The sequence below is a fragment of the Ricinus communis genome, chromosome 9 (assembly GCF_019578655.1).
Source record: "Ricinus communis isolate WT05 ecotype wild-type chromosome 9, ASM1957865v1, whole genome shotgun sequence".
In the NCBI taxonomy this organism is placed as follows: domain Eukaryota; kingdom Viridiplantae; phylum Streptophyta; class Magnoliopsida; order Malpighiales; family Euphorbiaceae; genus Ricinus; species Ricinus communis.
Genome location: NC_063264.1, coordinates 3,065,725 through 3,082,380, shown reverse-complemented (window position 1 = coordinate 3,082,380; position 16,656 = coordinate 3,065,725). Strand labels below are relative to the sequence as shown.

At 31.6% G+C, this 16,656-nt stretch overlaps 2 protein-coding genes across 2 annotated transcripts; one reads left to right on the top strand and one right to left on the bottom strand.

The window, feature by feature from the left end:
* The first annotated feature begins 2,090 nt into the window (after positions 1 to 2,090).
* On the top strand, positions 2,091 to 6,394 carry LOC8280934. The gene is made up of 7 exons (XM_002517103.4): positions 2,091 to 2,780; positions 3,006 to 3,123; positions 3,466 to 3,554; positions 3,653 to 3,699; positions 3,798 to 3,886; positions 4,428 to 4,561; positions 5,322 to 6,394. Exons 1-7 carry the CDS (start codon positions 2,661 to 2,663, stop codon positions 6,027 to 6,029), a joined length of 1,305 nt encoding a protein of 434 aa, XP_002517149.1. The 5' UTR covers positions 2,091 to 2,660; the 3' UTR covers positions 6,030 to 6,394.
* Positions 6,395 to 13,787: 7,393 nt separating this feature from the next.
* On the bottom strand, positions 13,788 to 16,113 carry LOC8280935 (adenylate isopentenyltransferase 5, chloroplastic). Its single transcript, XM_002517104.4, has 2 exons — positions 15,720 to 16,113; positions 13,788 to 15,477 (listed from the first exon to the last, which is right to left on the bottom strand). The coding sequence occupies exon 2, from the start codon at positions 15,413 to 15,415 to the stop codon at positions 14,441 to 14,443; it is 975 nt and encodes a 324-aa protein (XP_002517150.2). The 5' UTR covers positions 15,416 to 15,477; positions 15,720 to 16,113; the 3' UTR covers positions 13,788 to 14,440.
* Between the last annotated feature and the right edge of the window lie 543 nt (positions 16,114 to 16,656).

Below are 16,656 nucleotides of genomic sequence, written 5' to 3'. Positions count from 1 at the left end.
ATTACAATAAAATATATATTATAGTAGTAGCTTTTCAAAAAATTATTAATTTTATATATTTTTATATAAATCAAACTTCAAATATCTTTTTAATATTTTTTTAAAAAAAATTTCACTGAACTAATGCTTTCATTTATGATTTTCAAGAGTTTTCAAATATTATTTTTTTCGTTCTATATGAATAATTACTTTTTAGTAATTGATTTAGATTAAAAAATCATTTAAAATAATCATTTATAAATAGTTTATTCTTTTTTAGATATTAGAAGATTTATTATATTTATTTCAATACAAAAATAAAATAAAAAAATTAATATATAAAGTAATAAATAATTAAAATCTCTTTAATTTAAACAAAAAGAAAAAGAGTTAAAATCTATGGCAATCCAATATCTGGATAGAAAAAGGGATTGTTGTTTTTGATTTATACCATTCCAAGGAATTAACAATAACTGAACATATTGAGTAGGGGTGATAATATTGCATCTCTTTCCACCGAACAACTTTGAGCAAGTTGATTTCATTCGCAAGCTGTAAATATGCAAGTGGCAATGTAGGACAAGACAAAATCGGATTGCCATTTGCCATTAAATTCATAGACTAACTATACATTATAATTAATGCAATGGCAATCAAGTAATCAATAGACAAATTTATTGGCATTGTATCTTTGTTGTTGTCACATTTAGCGGCAATCATATCCTAACAAGCTAATATATCACAATGTGTCATGTTTGGTTGCTCCCCAGCAACAGTTTTTATATTTTTTGGATTTTTGTTTACCTATTTTGATTGTGTTGTATATGTTTAAACACTGAATGAATAATATATAAAACAGTTATATATATACATATTTTTTTATTATTTAAAATATAATACTATATAATTTATTTTAATGCAATACGACGAGAACTCAGAAAGTCATTATTTTATTTTTTAAAAATATTATCCAAATTTAATATTTATTTTCATTTATAATTACATCTATAGATAATTGACACACATATTTATTGATTTCAAATAATAAAATATTTATCATTCATCAAATATTAAAGTATAACACACCTGCACGTATATTTTATTCTTCTATCACATACAAAATTTAAATAAGTTTATATATATATATATTTTTTACTCTTTCCCAACAAAGTATAAGCTGTTGGAAAACCCAAAAGGGTAAAAAGGATACAGCGGGAGGATTCTGTTGGTTACATGCATGAAAACGAAGCAATGTACCAACAAACTCAAGTTGTCCATTGACCAGAAATTACCATATCTAGTAGGCAGTAAAGTGAAACTAACAGTACCGATCCCTCCAAACTGAAGTATCCAAAAGAATACCTGTGTTTAGTATTTACTGTTAACTCACACACGTACTTTTTATCCCAAACTATGAATTCACGGGAGTCCTTTGCCCCCATCTTTTCATCACTAAAGCCACTCCAGTTTTGATTTATCTCTCAATGATGTTAAAGAACGTGATTATACCACATGGGTTTAATTTAAAAATGTTAAATAATTTCTGATATGAACTTAAAAAATGGCAATTATTCAGTTAACAATAGTTTTATTTATTCAGGTTTGTTCATTATGTTTTTATTGCCATCCTATTTTTTTTTTAGAAACTATAGCATTTATTTATAAACTAGTCTCACCTTACCACTAATTTAAGAGGCATTACATCTCTCATTCTGTCTTTGCACCCACTAACTCAGAAGTTTATCATATATATTATAGACAAAAGCATGCAGTATGATAAATTTATACAAATCACTTTTTTTATGATATAATTGTTTTATAGTTTTTAAATTTTATGTTGGAGTGACATTAATTTTTTTTATGTATATACCCTGTAATAATAAAAAATTATATTAATATATTCGTAATTCATATTTTAATATTATATAATTAAAATATATTTAATTATTTAAAATTAATAAATAATTATTTCCAATTATTTTTGATGTATAATTGGAGAGATACATCTAACATAAGCTGGACAAATATATTCAATTATATAATGAGGTTGGGTAATTTAGGACATACTATTGTGAAATCATTACAGTTCCCCTGGTGCTTGTACAGTTGATTTCCTTAACTTTTTAGTTTGAGTTCATAGTTCAACTTCTCAAAAATCCTTAATGAACTCAATAAGGAAAATTCGGATATTTTCCATTCTTATAACAAGAGTGAACTTTAATTCATGTACTAGAGTGGAATTTAAAATAGGGGAAGAGAGAGAGAGAGTAATAATTACTGAGAATATTAACGGGCGATGGCTGTGACGTTTTCCGTTGCGAATCGCTTTCGCATCATAATAATACAGTAGTATCCCATCATTTGACTACAAAGAAAAGAAAAGAAAAGAAACAAATGAAAAATGAAAAAACTAAAGTTGACGTTGAAAAAACTGTTTTAAAATAATATTGTCTGCTACATAACGGCGTTATTAGCTGTCGTTTGCTATATATATATATATATATAACACTCTACTCCTCCACTCTCTTTATTTCAAAGTCACTTGTTTCCTCTTCTATCTCTATCTCTCTCTTTCTCTCTCTACTGCAACTGCAAAGTGTTTTTAATGGTTGCGTAAAGAAGAAGTTTGGTATATTGGTGTTTTTGTTTTCTTGATACCGCACTCTCGTGTTTTTCTCGAAATGGGCAAGAAAGAGCAACAACAGCAGCAGCAGCAGAAAGATCACAATGGAAATAATAATGAAAGAGTTGAAGCCGCTCTTGACATTCTAAGAAAGCAATCTCCATTAACAGTGAAACAGGTAATGGGTTTTCTCCTCTTCCTTTCTTTAATTCTTTCTAATAATCTCTCGAGTTCTTTCTGTAACTTGGTGCCAAGTTACTTTAGAGTGTAGTGGAATGTATGCTGAGTTTCAGCTAAAAGATTTTTTTTCTTTCCAGTCTTCAAGCTCATCATTTTCTTGAAAAATCTAGAGTTTCGTTTCTTTAAGGTTTTTTCTGATGTTGTGATTGCTGTAATGAAACAGGAGAAGTTCTGTAACAATGCTTGTATAGAACGGTTTCTAAGAGCAAAAGGTGATAATGTAAAGAAGGCTGCTAAGCACTTAAGGGCGTGTCTTTCTTGGAGGGAGAGTATAGGCACTGGTACTATACTATTATTACCCTTCTTGATCTCCTTCTATTCTCTTCAAAAAGCTTTCGATATATTCATATTGCTGCTTACACTCTCCTTTATACAAGCATCTTCTTTAGCTTTTTAGGTTATGTTAATTGTTGCAACGGAATCTTGCTTTTCTTTTTTTGAATGTTTGAGCGTTAAAGTAAAAGGAAATACCCAGTAATCATTGTCGCCACTGGATCAAAATTAAGACTTCGTACTAAAAAACAAAACTTAACTGCCCTTTACCTGCTTTTTTTTTTTTTTTTTCTTCTTTTGAATTTGTTTATTATGTAATCCTTTTCTTTTTTAATCTTTTAAATATGCAGAACAACTAATAGCAGATGAGTTCTCTGCTGAGTTAGCTGAAGGAGTTGCTTATGTGGCTGGTCATGACGAAGAGTCCAGACCTGTCATTGTAAGAATTCTCTTTCTTTCTATATCTTTATCATTTTTCTAATTGGAAAATGGCATTTGAAATTAAATTAATATCTCTGTTTTTATCTTCTTGTGCAGATTTTTCGAATTAAGCAAGATTACCTAAAGTTTCATTCACAAAAACTGTAAGTAACTGCTACAAGGGAAAAAAAGGAAACACAAACTTTGGATACCCATTTCTTGTGTTTAAGCTATTGGGCTAATTGGGTTATCTTTTTTATAGGCTTACCAGACTGCTGGTTTTTACACTGGAAGTCGCCATAGCAACAATGCCAAAAAACATTGAACAATTTGTTATTCTCTTTGATGCAAGTAAGTGTTTTTTTTCCCTTTTCTGACAATATCACCGGTTTGAAAACTCAATGCATGTAGAAATAGGAGTGTACTTTTAAGTCATTTTCCGAGCTCTCTGCATTGCACGCTGGTAAAGCGGCAGCTAGCTAGCAGGCATGAAACCTAATAAATGAGGAGACCAGTGTCGGAGAACCGGCAGGGATCTGAGATATTCTGGGACAATGTCCGGAGTGCCCCTTTAAGTGTCGCATTCATTGAAATTATTATTGGTTGGTTAGTAGTTCTTTTTCTTGGGGGGTAAGGGTATTCTCGGGAATTGAACCTCATTATCCCGATTTAATAGTATTTCTTCACAGTTTATTCTCTCCTAGAATTGGTCAATTTGATCCTCACCCAGAAGTACCCTTTTTTCTGCTTTATCACAGCAAATCAGTATTAATCCTCTGGCTTTCAGTCTTTAATTAGAAATTAACAATTAATAAATTTTGAATTAGATCTTTAATGGGTCCGATGAGTTGTTAAATGGGTGTTAATTTTTCGTTTAACTATGAAAATGCAGGCTTTTTCAGATCAGCATCGGCTTTTATGAACTTATTGCTGGCAACGCTGAAAATTGTAGCTGATTACTATCCATGCAGGCTTTACAAGTCTTTTATAATAGACCCACCTTCCCTTTTTTCTTATCTATGGAAGGTAAATTCAAACTCTGCCTAATTTGGTAGCATAAATAAACCTATAAAATGTCTTTCCAATACTTTATTTTGTCCTCATTATCTCTCTTCCTAAAAGTCTAATACTGTTAAAACCTACTGGATCTGCAGTAGTTGTAACTGTTGGATCAGGTTGTGTAAAAAATCGCCTGCCTGTTTTTTTTTTTTTTTATATTTAATTTATTAATAAATAAAATCTCCAGCAATGATATAGTCAGATGGCCCATCAAGCTTAAGAGTTAAGTCAAATCTTATTCACTTTTTATGTTCAAATAGTACCTTACTCTTTCATGTTCATACATATGCACATAACCTTTTGTGTGATTGTCGTGGGACCTTTACTTTACTATCCCTTTGTAATTATTCCACTATCATTATTGTCTAATTCCTGCAATATCAATCAAGTTGACAATTGCGACCCTTTTTTTTCCTTTTTTACAATTTTGGTGCTTGTTCTTGTTTTTTTATTTATATTCTTATACACACTATTTTCTTTCCTTTTTCCAAATCAATGTTCACACCAAGTCACGGGTGTTATATATATATAAGAGCTTTTGTAAACTAATTAAAATACAGCATTGTTAATTATTTGGTTACAGCATGTGGATTTCTATTAGTGGCATAATTGATGAAAAAGAACAAACTTTTTGTGTACACTTGAAATTTTGTCATGTAATGCAGTACTTTTTTTTATTTCAAAATATGGCATTCTGTAACTAAATATGTTTGATGGTTGGTTCCAGGGTGTCCGTCCATTTGTTGAGCTATCAACGGTCATGATGGTGTTGTCATCATTAGACTATGAAGAATCATTAGAGTTCAGTGATTTCTCTTCCTACCCACGAGCCTCATCCCTTCGATTCGATACTTCCTCTGTCAAATCAACGGCTAAGATCGGTTCATGCTCTTCCTCAAGATTTTCCTTTACCGTGTCCCACCATTTTGACTCGCTCAAACCCTGGCACCTCACCTTGACCGACACGTCATCATCCAAAGTAGGATCCGCCACTACCACCAGCCCAGCCCTTCTGGGCCCCGCTAAAATCTCTCCACTCAACGCTAGGTCCTACTCCTTCGCATCACCCGCCGCGAGAACGCCACTTGGCAGCATCAACGGTGATAGCTACTCCTGTAGGCCCAGCAAGAAAACTCTGTTCCCATCAACACCATTGCCACAACGTGTCACCGCAAGCGAGCCTATCAAGATCTCTTACCCGCGGACCCCACGGCCATCTTTCCTCCAATCACCAGCCCTGTTTTTCAAGAAGGAGTGCCACGTCATGAGGGCCGACAAGTCTCGAGAATCTTTCTTACCGTTCTTGAAGTTCTACAGGCGGCCGTATGATGAGATGATTTATAGGTCAAAGATGCGGCCCCCACTTGGGGGACTCATCTCCATCGTCTCTCCTCACATCAGACGTCGCCACGTGTCAGTATCACAACGGTTCTAAACGGAGACGAGCCCATGCAAAGCAAGAGCACTTTTAAACCAAACGAAAAAAAAAAAAAAAACAGAGAGAGGGTATATAGTACTATTTTACTACTACTATTACATTAACTAACGTGTCAAATGTCAATGGCAATGACACTAGTACTAATAATTGATCAATTATTTCTAAGTTGTTGTTTATTTAAATGATGTGTTTTGGTGCATTGATTGAGTTGAGATTGACCAAAGTAAAAATTGGAAAAAGAAAAAAGAGAGACTACGTCCGAGGTGGGTTGTGAATTCTTGTGCATTATGTCTGATTTTGAATTGTGTAGCCTGCAGATTATATACAATTATATAAAATCAAGAAACAAAAAAAGTCTACGATATGGGTTCTTAATCATATGATTTGGCATGGGTCGAAGATAGCGTGGTCGAAACGGCGTACATTAACATTGCATTGTGTACACTCCAACAAAAACCATACAAAGATCTCTGTTTCAATTCAAACTTAACCTAAACACATCAATAAAATATTGGGTCTCTCTATTTTTGTGGAGTATCTATGACTTGTTTTTGGTTGAGTTTCTATAACTAAAAAAGAAAATTAGATACTCAAGTTTGAAAACTTTCGTCCTGCAGCAGTCTTCCATTTGTAATATTTATATCAGTTGGTCAGATGATTATCTTTTTCTTTATTTTCAAAGAAATAAATTCATGGGTACCCTTTCAACGATGGCAGAGAGTTGGTAGGAATATGTGTCGTGTGTGATGTTATATTAAAAGAGAGAAGTCAAAATGGAGCTTCTGATTCTAGTGTATGTAAACATGCATGAGGGTAAGGAGTGAGGACAGGTAAGAGTGTCTGTGTGGGCTACTGTACAGGGAATTGAAACTTTTTTAGCAAACATATAAAAATGGAGAAATTCGTATAAAGTTACAAATACTTGTTAATGAGAGTTTTGTCGTATAGTAAATGTCTATGTTGTCTCAAGGTACTCTTTTACTTAAAATAGTGATACTAGGAGTTTTATTTTATTTTTTATTTTTAATAACTTTTTGGACATAATTAATTCCTCTGGACGCACTACTTCCTAATGGGTTACTTGTCTCTTAGCTTGACAAGGGTATTAATGTGGACAAAAACTATGGCAGAGAGTGTTTGCAGTACCGATGTCTCTGTTTTTGGAGTTTATTCTTTGTTGTGTTGTGGGTATGAAAGTGTCCCTTTCATTTTGGCATTTAGGGTTTCTGATCACTGAGAAGCAGAGATATTGTGATGATTTACTTGCTTCTCTCGACTCATGATTTTTGTGGTTTTTGTTTGCTTGTTACTTATTATTTTCTTTTTTCTAAAAATCCATGTAATATAACAGATGGGATACTCCAAATTATAACTTGAGTTGCTCTACTCACTGTCAATTCAATAGAAAATGATAACTTGTCTTGGATCAAGGATTGCTTTGCCTTTCCACCTCCAATTATATCTGTCAAGGCCCAGGCTGAGCTTAACTTCAACTCATGATGCTAAACCTATGCCCCTCTCTCTGCCTGGATGGTGAGCTCGTTCCTGCGTGAATTAATGTATATCATCGCATCTATGCTAAATTAATAAATTATTAATAAATATTTATTAATTTTAATTAATTAATCATCTAATATTAAAATATAAATTTTTTTTATATGTTATTCTTTTATTTATTAAACACTTATATATAAATAAAAATATAATACAATTTATTGTCTAATCTATGATACACTTGATATAAATTTTTAATTTATATTTACTTTTCTCGAGTTCAGTTTTAGAAATCACTAGATAAATTCAGTTTAATCTAAAAAAATTATTTTCAGAATCCTAAAAGAAAAAATTTAATTTTTACTCTTAAAAGCTAAACCGGACTTCAAATATGTTGTTTGAGTTGATGATAATTATTTGGGGCAATAAGAAATGATTAAAGGTACAGATTTTAATTAGAAGAAAGAATGTCTTTTTTTAATAAAAAGATAGATTCTTGAGATTTTCTCCCTTAACAGGCAAAGTTTACGATTCCTCTCTCCATCTTTTACGCTCAATTGTTTTTTTAAATGTGTTCCGACCCCTCAAAGCTGCAATTTCTTTTTCAATAAAAAATATAATGAATTAATAATTACATATAAATTTTATTAAGAATATAATTTTTTTCTCTGAATTTTATTAGTATTGTGATTTACTTAATCTAACTTCATTTTCAGTCTATACTTTTTGTTTGGGACAAAAGAAAATAAAAAAGAAAAGAGTTTTTCTTTTTCCGTTGTGTTAAATCTATAAAGAATTCAATATTCACATGTGGCGATTGAATAGATATTCCACGCCTGCCATATTAAATTCTGTAGACTGGAGAAAACGTAGTGTTATAGTTGCAGACACTCCAAAGGAAAGAGGCAGCAGGGCTTTCACATCCAGCTTTAAACAAAGTCACGTTGGCACGGTAAAGATCAAATGAAAGTCTTTGAAATATTTGACGGGCTTGAACCTCAGGCCCAAACTACATCCTTAAAATTAGATGTAAGATTCTATATGCAAGAGGATTAATCCTAGTCCAAGAGTTCTCAAGGCTCCAGTGGGCCAAGGGCCATGCAAAATGCTGGCTTGCATTTTTTTAATTAATATTAATTTGAACAGAAAAATATGAATAGAAATTTTGTTACTATTATATGTTTCTTTTTTCTAGTTACAAATATCGGATGGGAATATACATTTATCACTAGAATAAGCTTATGAATGCCTATTATATATTTCCATAATAAGTCAAAGGTTTTCTGAATTAATTTTTATATATATCTTTTTTTTTGTCAAGTTCAATATATATTTTTAGTATGATATATCATAGATATACCATAAACCTTGAAGAATCAATTAATAAATCGACTATCATTCCAAGTAATTTTAAAATCTCTCTCGCCCTAGTTTGGCACAACCATTTAAAATAGATAAGATTTTTGATAAAAATATTAATTTAAAAATTATTATATGTAAATGTTAGTATTTTCTTTTTTCCAAAAGTACTTTTACTTACAATTTTGTCTTTACTTTTAATTATAATGATTGTGTCAATAAAATTACTTTTAAGAACCATAATTCTTCCCTTATTACTACCTGGTTATCAAATGATAACAGCTATAATTCCTTGATTTTTGTTTCAAAATTTTATTAATACGATTCTAACTAGAACTTGCAAATTAAAATATGATATTATCAAGTTAAATCTGTAGATGTGAGGTTCTCTTTCTATGTTCTAAAGAAAAAAAAGAACTCTTGGTACAATTTCAGTTCTTTTAGTGTCGTGTCAAGGGGAAAAAAAGGTGCTCAAAAAGTAAAAGTATAAGAGCATAAATGTGTTGAACAAACTACATATATGCCTATAATGGAATATATTGTACGGAACTTTGGCATGGAAAGAAAAAGGCTTTCCCCTTCTCATGGGATGGAACATTGAATCCCCAAAAGACAAGTTCACAATTTATTGATTCCATAATTTGTAACCAAAAGAAATGGTCGAAAGTTCTACACACTCCGTGTTCTTTATGTGTCCCTAGAATATTATTTACTGACAGAGAAAACTGCATAAACTGTACACTCCGCAGGTTCATTTTCAAGTTAATTCTTTTGATACTAAATATATATGTGTAGTCCCAAGATTTGGAAAAGAATATAAACATTCATATCCTTTAGATTTTTATGAAAAGTTAACTTTATTCATGTTTACGTGGAAAATTATTCACTGAACAAAAGTAAAATTAAAATCTGCTGGCAACTTAATTGATTTCTTGCTTCATCTGCAACCTAATGGAATGATGCCTTACAGGCTCATTGCAGCTGCTTGAACACTGAAAGTGAAAGAAACAGCTAAGGTTTTCTGCATAAATTAAATTGTATTATTCATAGGCTAAGTTAATGCAGTTAACAGTTCTATTCATAAAGATAAGAAGGAACCGGTGAACATCTTTCTTATTTCCTCCATCTTTTTTTTAACTAGTGTAGAAAAAATAACTAATGAAGCTACCAAGTACAGCTAAGGTGTTACGATGTGAAGGTTACATTTTTTATTTTTCTTTCTTATCCCCATCGATGTATAGGGTTCTTGAGATAATAACGTTATAGTAGATAATATGTGGAGAGTGAAGACATAAATACGTGGGAAAAGACATGAGGACTGCTCAAAGACACACGAATATAACATGACAATCCTTGAAGGGGATGACCTAAATTCCTAATGATATGAGAGCCACTTTAATGGGATACTGTTGGGTCCATGATCAATAGCTCGACACATTAATAGATACTTTATATGAGTTTCTATTAATGGGATAGAGAGAGTATACAATTATATGTGTAGATTATGTTCTAAAACTTGATTTTATTAGGATTATATGGGTAGTACTTACAGGGATGTTGGTTAAATAGTAGTTGTTGATGGTCACGTATCTCAAGTGCAATGAATTATATTAAGCAAAAGTTAAGAAAAGGATAAGTTTCACCTTGAATGTGCCTCATCTCAAATTCATCAAGAATCATTTCATTTGATTGATATTGAGTCATATCCTTAGTTTAAATATTAATCCTATTGAAATATACAATAAAATAGTAATAAATGGATATATTGATAGTTCATAGATAAATGAAATAATAAAAGTAACAATTATATATGGATAATGATAACTTGCCCAGCAATATATTATATCTAATAATTAAAAAAATAGTAACAGCATGATTAAAATTCAAATGCGTGCATCTAAAATCACTAGTACCATCGAGAAATTACAAAGTGATATTTCATAATTAAAAATTATATATATATACAAAATAATAAAGGGTCCTTTTCAGTTTTCACATCCTCAGATAAGGATTTTGCTCATTGCAAGCTAGCTATAAAGATTTGCATGATCGAACGGAAAAGAAAAGAGCCAAAGAATCTGTGAATGCGATGTTTGCAGAGAATAAAGAAGCAAATTAATAATTAAGCTCTCCAGTATCTTGGTAGTGAATGAACTTCTTATACGTATATGGCTATTGCATGAGAACAAGAGATTGTCATAGGTAGTACATAGTACATGTCCGTAAGATTTATGTTCATTGACAAGACCCAATTACCAGCATCCATAGCTAGCTACCCTGAATGCACTAACTTAAGATGCATGCTATATTTATATATATATGGTGAGTCACTAACTCCAGGAGATGCTTGCCTGGTTATGGAAGATATCACTTATCCAATCATTTTATTTCTCAAGAATATAATTTATTTAAGTGGGCAGGGCTGTGGTGATATCAGCTTAAGCTTTCTTTGATACTGATTACTGATAATGTAAATTTTCTTTTCTGAATTAGCAACTCAGGTTGTGCCTTTAAACTTAGATAGGTTGCTATTCTTATTCTAATACAGTAAAAGTCTAAGGTCTAAACCTACATATCTTTTGCAAACTATAGATAGCTTTAAGAGATACACCACATGGTTCAAACTAGTAAAAATAAATTAATAATTAAGCATTGCTATGTCGATTGCTCATCTTATTCTTGATTGATGACCCAATTAAGTGCAATTTTTTCCATTGATATACAAACTATTGGATAGCTTCCCTCCCTATCAATTGCTACTTTTAGTCCAAAATTGTGGATATTATTAGCATTCTTTTATCCTTTTAATAATTGAGCAAATGAAATAACTATATATATTGTAACACCAAATATCATAAATATTTTTAAAAATAAAAGATATATTGGCTAATAATGATATAGTAATTGAATTTTATATTTAATTTTATTTTGCTCTTAAATTTCTAATTAGTTTTATTTCAATCCTTCAATTTTAACTGTGTATCAATTTAGCCACTTTATAAATAGAATTACCATTTATATTATTATCTCATATTTATTCACTATTTTCATACAATTTAAAAATATTGATCCAATATATGCAGGATTTATACAATTTATAACGATATCTTTTCAATTTTAAAAATAAATAAGGGATCATATATATATATATATATATATATATATATATATATATATATATATATATATATATATACATATATATATATATATTATTTTCTTCTAGTAGAGCGATATATGTGTTGATTAGAACATAAAAAATTTACCTAAAATTATGACAAATGCCTTTTTGTGGCATTACTAAAACCATGAAAAATGGAATGAATATAGATGCCTAAGGACTTCAATTCGGTGGCCCAAAAACAAAAAAGAAAAAAGAACATAAAAGAGGAAAAAGAAGAAGAAGATGGATACCCATGATTGTGAAAATCTAGAATTCCTAGTCTCCTTTTTGGACATGAAGATGCAAAGCCAAGATTAAGCTTCTACCTGTATAAAGTTGATTTTGACTCTTCTTATACCAGTTTCTTTTTCCTCTAGTGTCAAACTTGGACCCAAAGATAAGTTTTTTTTTCTTTTCCTTCTTTCCTAATTTTAATTTCTATTAAGTGGACTCTAGCAATCATAAACTATACGATGAAGATAATAATTTCTTAATATCAATAATAAAAATGATAAATTCTAATAATTATTTATTAATTAAAAAACTCGAATTTAAAACTTTTTAATTTTTTTTTGAAAAAATTGAGAGTATCAACTAGGTAACTATATCATTTTTTTTATATATATAATTTTGTGATTTTATTTATTTTTTATTTTGTGTGTATTATATTTGTAATGTGGGTTTACTCTATACCTTTTAATATGGAGGGTGGTTAGTGGGTATAAAACCCCACCATATTCTATTCTACAGTTGGAGTCATTGTAGCTTGACAAGACAATTATATGGGTCACACCAAATTAAGTTGTCTTTTTTTTTTTCCTTTACTTTTTCTTTTTCATTTTTCAATATTCCCATTTGTATGTTGCATAGGATAAACGGCCAAGTTGGCCCCTGAAAAAACTCAACATAAGCTTTCCGTCCAAATTAACCCAAAATTTATGATTTCTGGCTCAATTAGACCCAACTGTTTAAAGAAAACGGAAATTGCGCATCATTATTTTTTCTAAGGAAAGCAAGTAATTATTTTAATTAACAAATTAAACATCCTCTCCCATGGGTATCTTTCCTTTTTTCTATTAATTTTACTTTTATCAACTTAATTTCAATAGTTTTCTTATAAAAAAAAATTCATTAGTTTTGCTTCTGAAAAGAAAAGAAAAAACAATATTGAAACGAAAAATTTTCATTGAACATGAATGAAATCTTTTGTTATTTAAATATGAACTATCAAAAAAGTCATTGTTAAGCTTTAAAAAGTTAAACAACATAATTAATATTATAAAACGAAAATAAAAATAGTATTCTATTGAGCGAATGCTACACGCTCAAATGTTTGTTGTAATTAGATTATAAATCAATTAACATTTTGGGTTCATTTGGTCTAGGCCTTACAAGTTCAAGGGGCAAATCTACCCTTTCACGCATAGATACACATAGAGAGATGAATTTCAATCACAGCCGTTGATCCCTCCCGTCCATCAACTTTAATCAGGAACAATATATCAGCATCAAATCAAGAGGTTCTCGCCCCACATTGCTCGTTTAATTATTAGTGGAGATTAATCATGTGATGGAATACAACATATATATATATATATATATATATATATATATATTTGAGAAAAAGAATACTGAAATAAGCATCTATTATTGGCTAAAAATTTGTATTATGTATTAGTAAAAATGATTTTATTCACAAATTAGAAGTATTTAAAGGTGGTCCTATTCAAGATTTCTAATAAAATTGCATGATTGGTAAATATTTATTTAGAAAAGGTAACACAGCTTAAGATATTCCAATCTTCATCGTATATATACCATGAAGCTGTCCTGGTGAAAAGAAAAAAAAAATTACAGAAAATAGAAATGAAAATAAAAATACAGCTGCAAATCACAAACATGTGCGTGTCCCATTCAAGTGTGGTACTGTATCTTGATTGATGCGGGTGCACCACACGCTAGTACGGACAATCAGCTCCGTCTTCTAGATTGATTTCCTCATTCGTACAGCAACCAGATTGTAGGTATTAACTAAATTAACCACCTCAGTACTTCACTTCCAACGGTAAAATTACACAAAATAACAGGAGGAAAAGTAAGAAGGGAAAGGAAACACTTCCCCTCTCGCATTTCCCAAAGTCCAGTCGAGTAACTTGATCATCTAAATTAAGTGCTCCCCTTGGAGCAACAGCTCTTAAGACTACCTTGTCTTAATTATTTTTTAACTTTATTCTTCATGATACATACATACAATAGCAAAATTGTCTGATTAATGAAAGGCGAACTGATCATCACTTGTTGTAAGCTGAGCAGTGTATAATTGGTGTGTGGCAACGATTACATATAAATGGGTGATGGATGATTGATTATTAGTCAATCTGAATATTTCTACTTATCGAGTCGCCATGGCAGGAATAGGAATGGGCATCATAGTTACAGCTTCTGATGGCACAATCGGAGTTATACGGCGATCTATATCATAAATGAACTGCTCGACTATCATGGCACTAGGCCCTGCCACGAGTTTCTCCCATGCTTCTTCAGCTTCTTCTCCATTTCTAATAAAAACTTCTGTTGCGTCTATGCGATGCATGTTCCAACTCCATCGGTTGTGAAGTCGATGGATTTTTTGCAATTGACGACATGCCAATGTACACGTATTTTCTTTAATTTTTGCAATTGATGTGTCAAGAAGCTTACCCCGAGTTTTGGCATCTACAATGTCCTCATAGCGAAAAAATTGATCTAATTCAGGAACACCAATCGCACGTTTGATTCCTCGTGAATAATTAGTATTTATAGGATCAAATATATTTCTCACCTCATCAATCAATCCAGCTTTTACCATTCGATCAACTCGCTCCGACACAAATGAATATAACACTGGTAAAGACACGTCCACCCAGAGAAAGCAACATTCATACCTTAATCGAAATTGAGGATCATCATTAGCTAAAGCTTCAATGAATGAATTTGATCCACCAGCAATGATTGGTAACCGATCACGAGCCCTAATCAAGTCGAGTGCATTAGAGGCATGAAGCCGAAAATCATCAGAAGTGAAATCATCATCAGGTTCTACTACGCCAAGCAAATGGTGAGGCACCCCACGACACTCCTCTTCAGTGACCTTATTAGTGACAATGTCGAGGCCTTTATAAACTTGCATCTTGTCACAATTGACCACCTCAGCCGGGATGCGGGTGGCTATGTCAATAGCAAGTCTTGACTTGCCGGTGCCCGTTGGACCTACAACAAAGACGAGCTTATCTTTTCGGCGAAAAAAAGGTTCCATGTTCAGGGCCCTTTGGAAATTCACGAGGGGCTGTATTTGCATTTGGATAGAAGCCGAAAGTCTCATATTCATAATTGAGTTGACCAGAGAAGAAAAAGCAATAATATATATATAAATACTTATATGTCTCGCACCTGTCAGTATAAAAGAGTGTATTAGAATTTTTGAATCAATATGGGTAGTTGCCAGTAATAAAATTTCAACGGAAAAACCTCCGAGGAACACAAAAAAAAAAAAAGAAAAAAGAAAAAAAGAACGGTAACATTGAACATAACTCTATACAAAGTTGCACTTTTAGCCCATACCGTACAATATTTTAAAATGCAAAACCAAAATTACCCCACATATTTTAATTTTTCTGGACCACCATACCCACCTTTATGTATCAAATATGCGGCGAACTGGGGAGCCGTAGAAGGTCTCCTTTTTTTTTTCTTGGGACGGGGAGCGAGGAAGAGAGAGTGGAAGTCGAAAGAAAGGAAGAAAGAGGTGAGGAACTTGGAAGAAAGGGCTGAAGGCAGTGGGATCCTGTGGTTGAGCACCAACAAATAGCTTATATAACAGAATTGAGGAATTTTAAAATTATGCTTGAAAAAGATGTATGATAAGGCAGCACTTGAATGAAATTGTTATATGGATTTTTGTGGAGGAACGGTTTTGACATGAGGTGATGCATATCACTTGCAAAGCATGGTGGTATTTATAGTCTACTCCTACCCACATACAACTAGCAGTAATCCCTTTACAACCGGCTCCACTGGTAATCCCACACTCACACCCACACCCACACCCACGCCCATATATATATATATATTTTGCAGTACACACAACACAATTGCTTTAATTAGGTTATCTTATGATTATAAATTCCAGACTTCCTTTAATGTCAAATATATGAACTGAGAGCAATTGTATTAATTTGTACGTGAATACCCAGTGAAGATGATCAAGGGTTTTAGCTTCTCATCAAGGATATGCAACCCAGATTTATTTGTCTTTCATAAATCTCATGTAAAAACTGACTTGGGTTTTGCACCAATTTAACAGCCGAGTTGAATTCTCTTGTGGGTTAGCTACACGCCTGAACAAACTTATTGGCTATATATATATATACAAATATTTTCAACCAAATATAATATAATACACATATATATATATATATATATATATATATGAATGTTAAAATAAATATTTTAAGTAGGCAGGTCATTGTGGTGACTTGTCAACTCAGAGTATAGGGAGATGTGGCTCCAGAAACAAGAGGATTCCTTACAAGGCTTCCTTTGTTTTTATCGTTAAATCAATTAATATAA

What these genes read in the sequence shown, in the direction of transcription:
- LOC8280934 (XM_002517103.4), top strand. Translation starts at nt 2,661, where the DNA reads ATGGGCAAGAAAGAGCAACAACAGCAGCAGCAGCAGAAAGATCACAAT. An exon ending in GAGGGAGAGTATAGGCACTG is followed by an intron (nt 3,124 to 3,465) that starts GTACTATACTAT and finishes TTAAATATGCAG; the next exon opens with AACAACTAATAGCAGATGAG. An exon ending in TTTTTTCTTATCTATGGAAG is followed by an intron (nt 4,562 to 5,321) that starts GTAAATTCAAAC and finishes GGTTGGTTCCAG; the next exon opens with GGTGTCCGTCCATTTGTTGA.
- LOC8280935 (XM_002517104.4), bottom strand. Translation starts at nt 15,415, where the DNA reads ATGAATATGAGACTTTCGGCTTCTATCCAAATGCAAATACAGCCCCTC.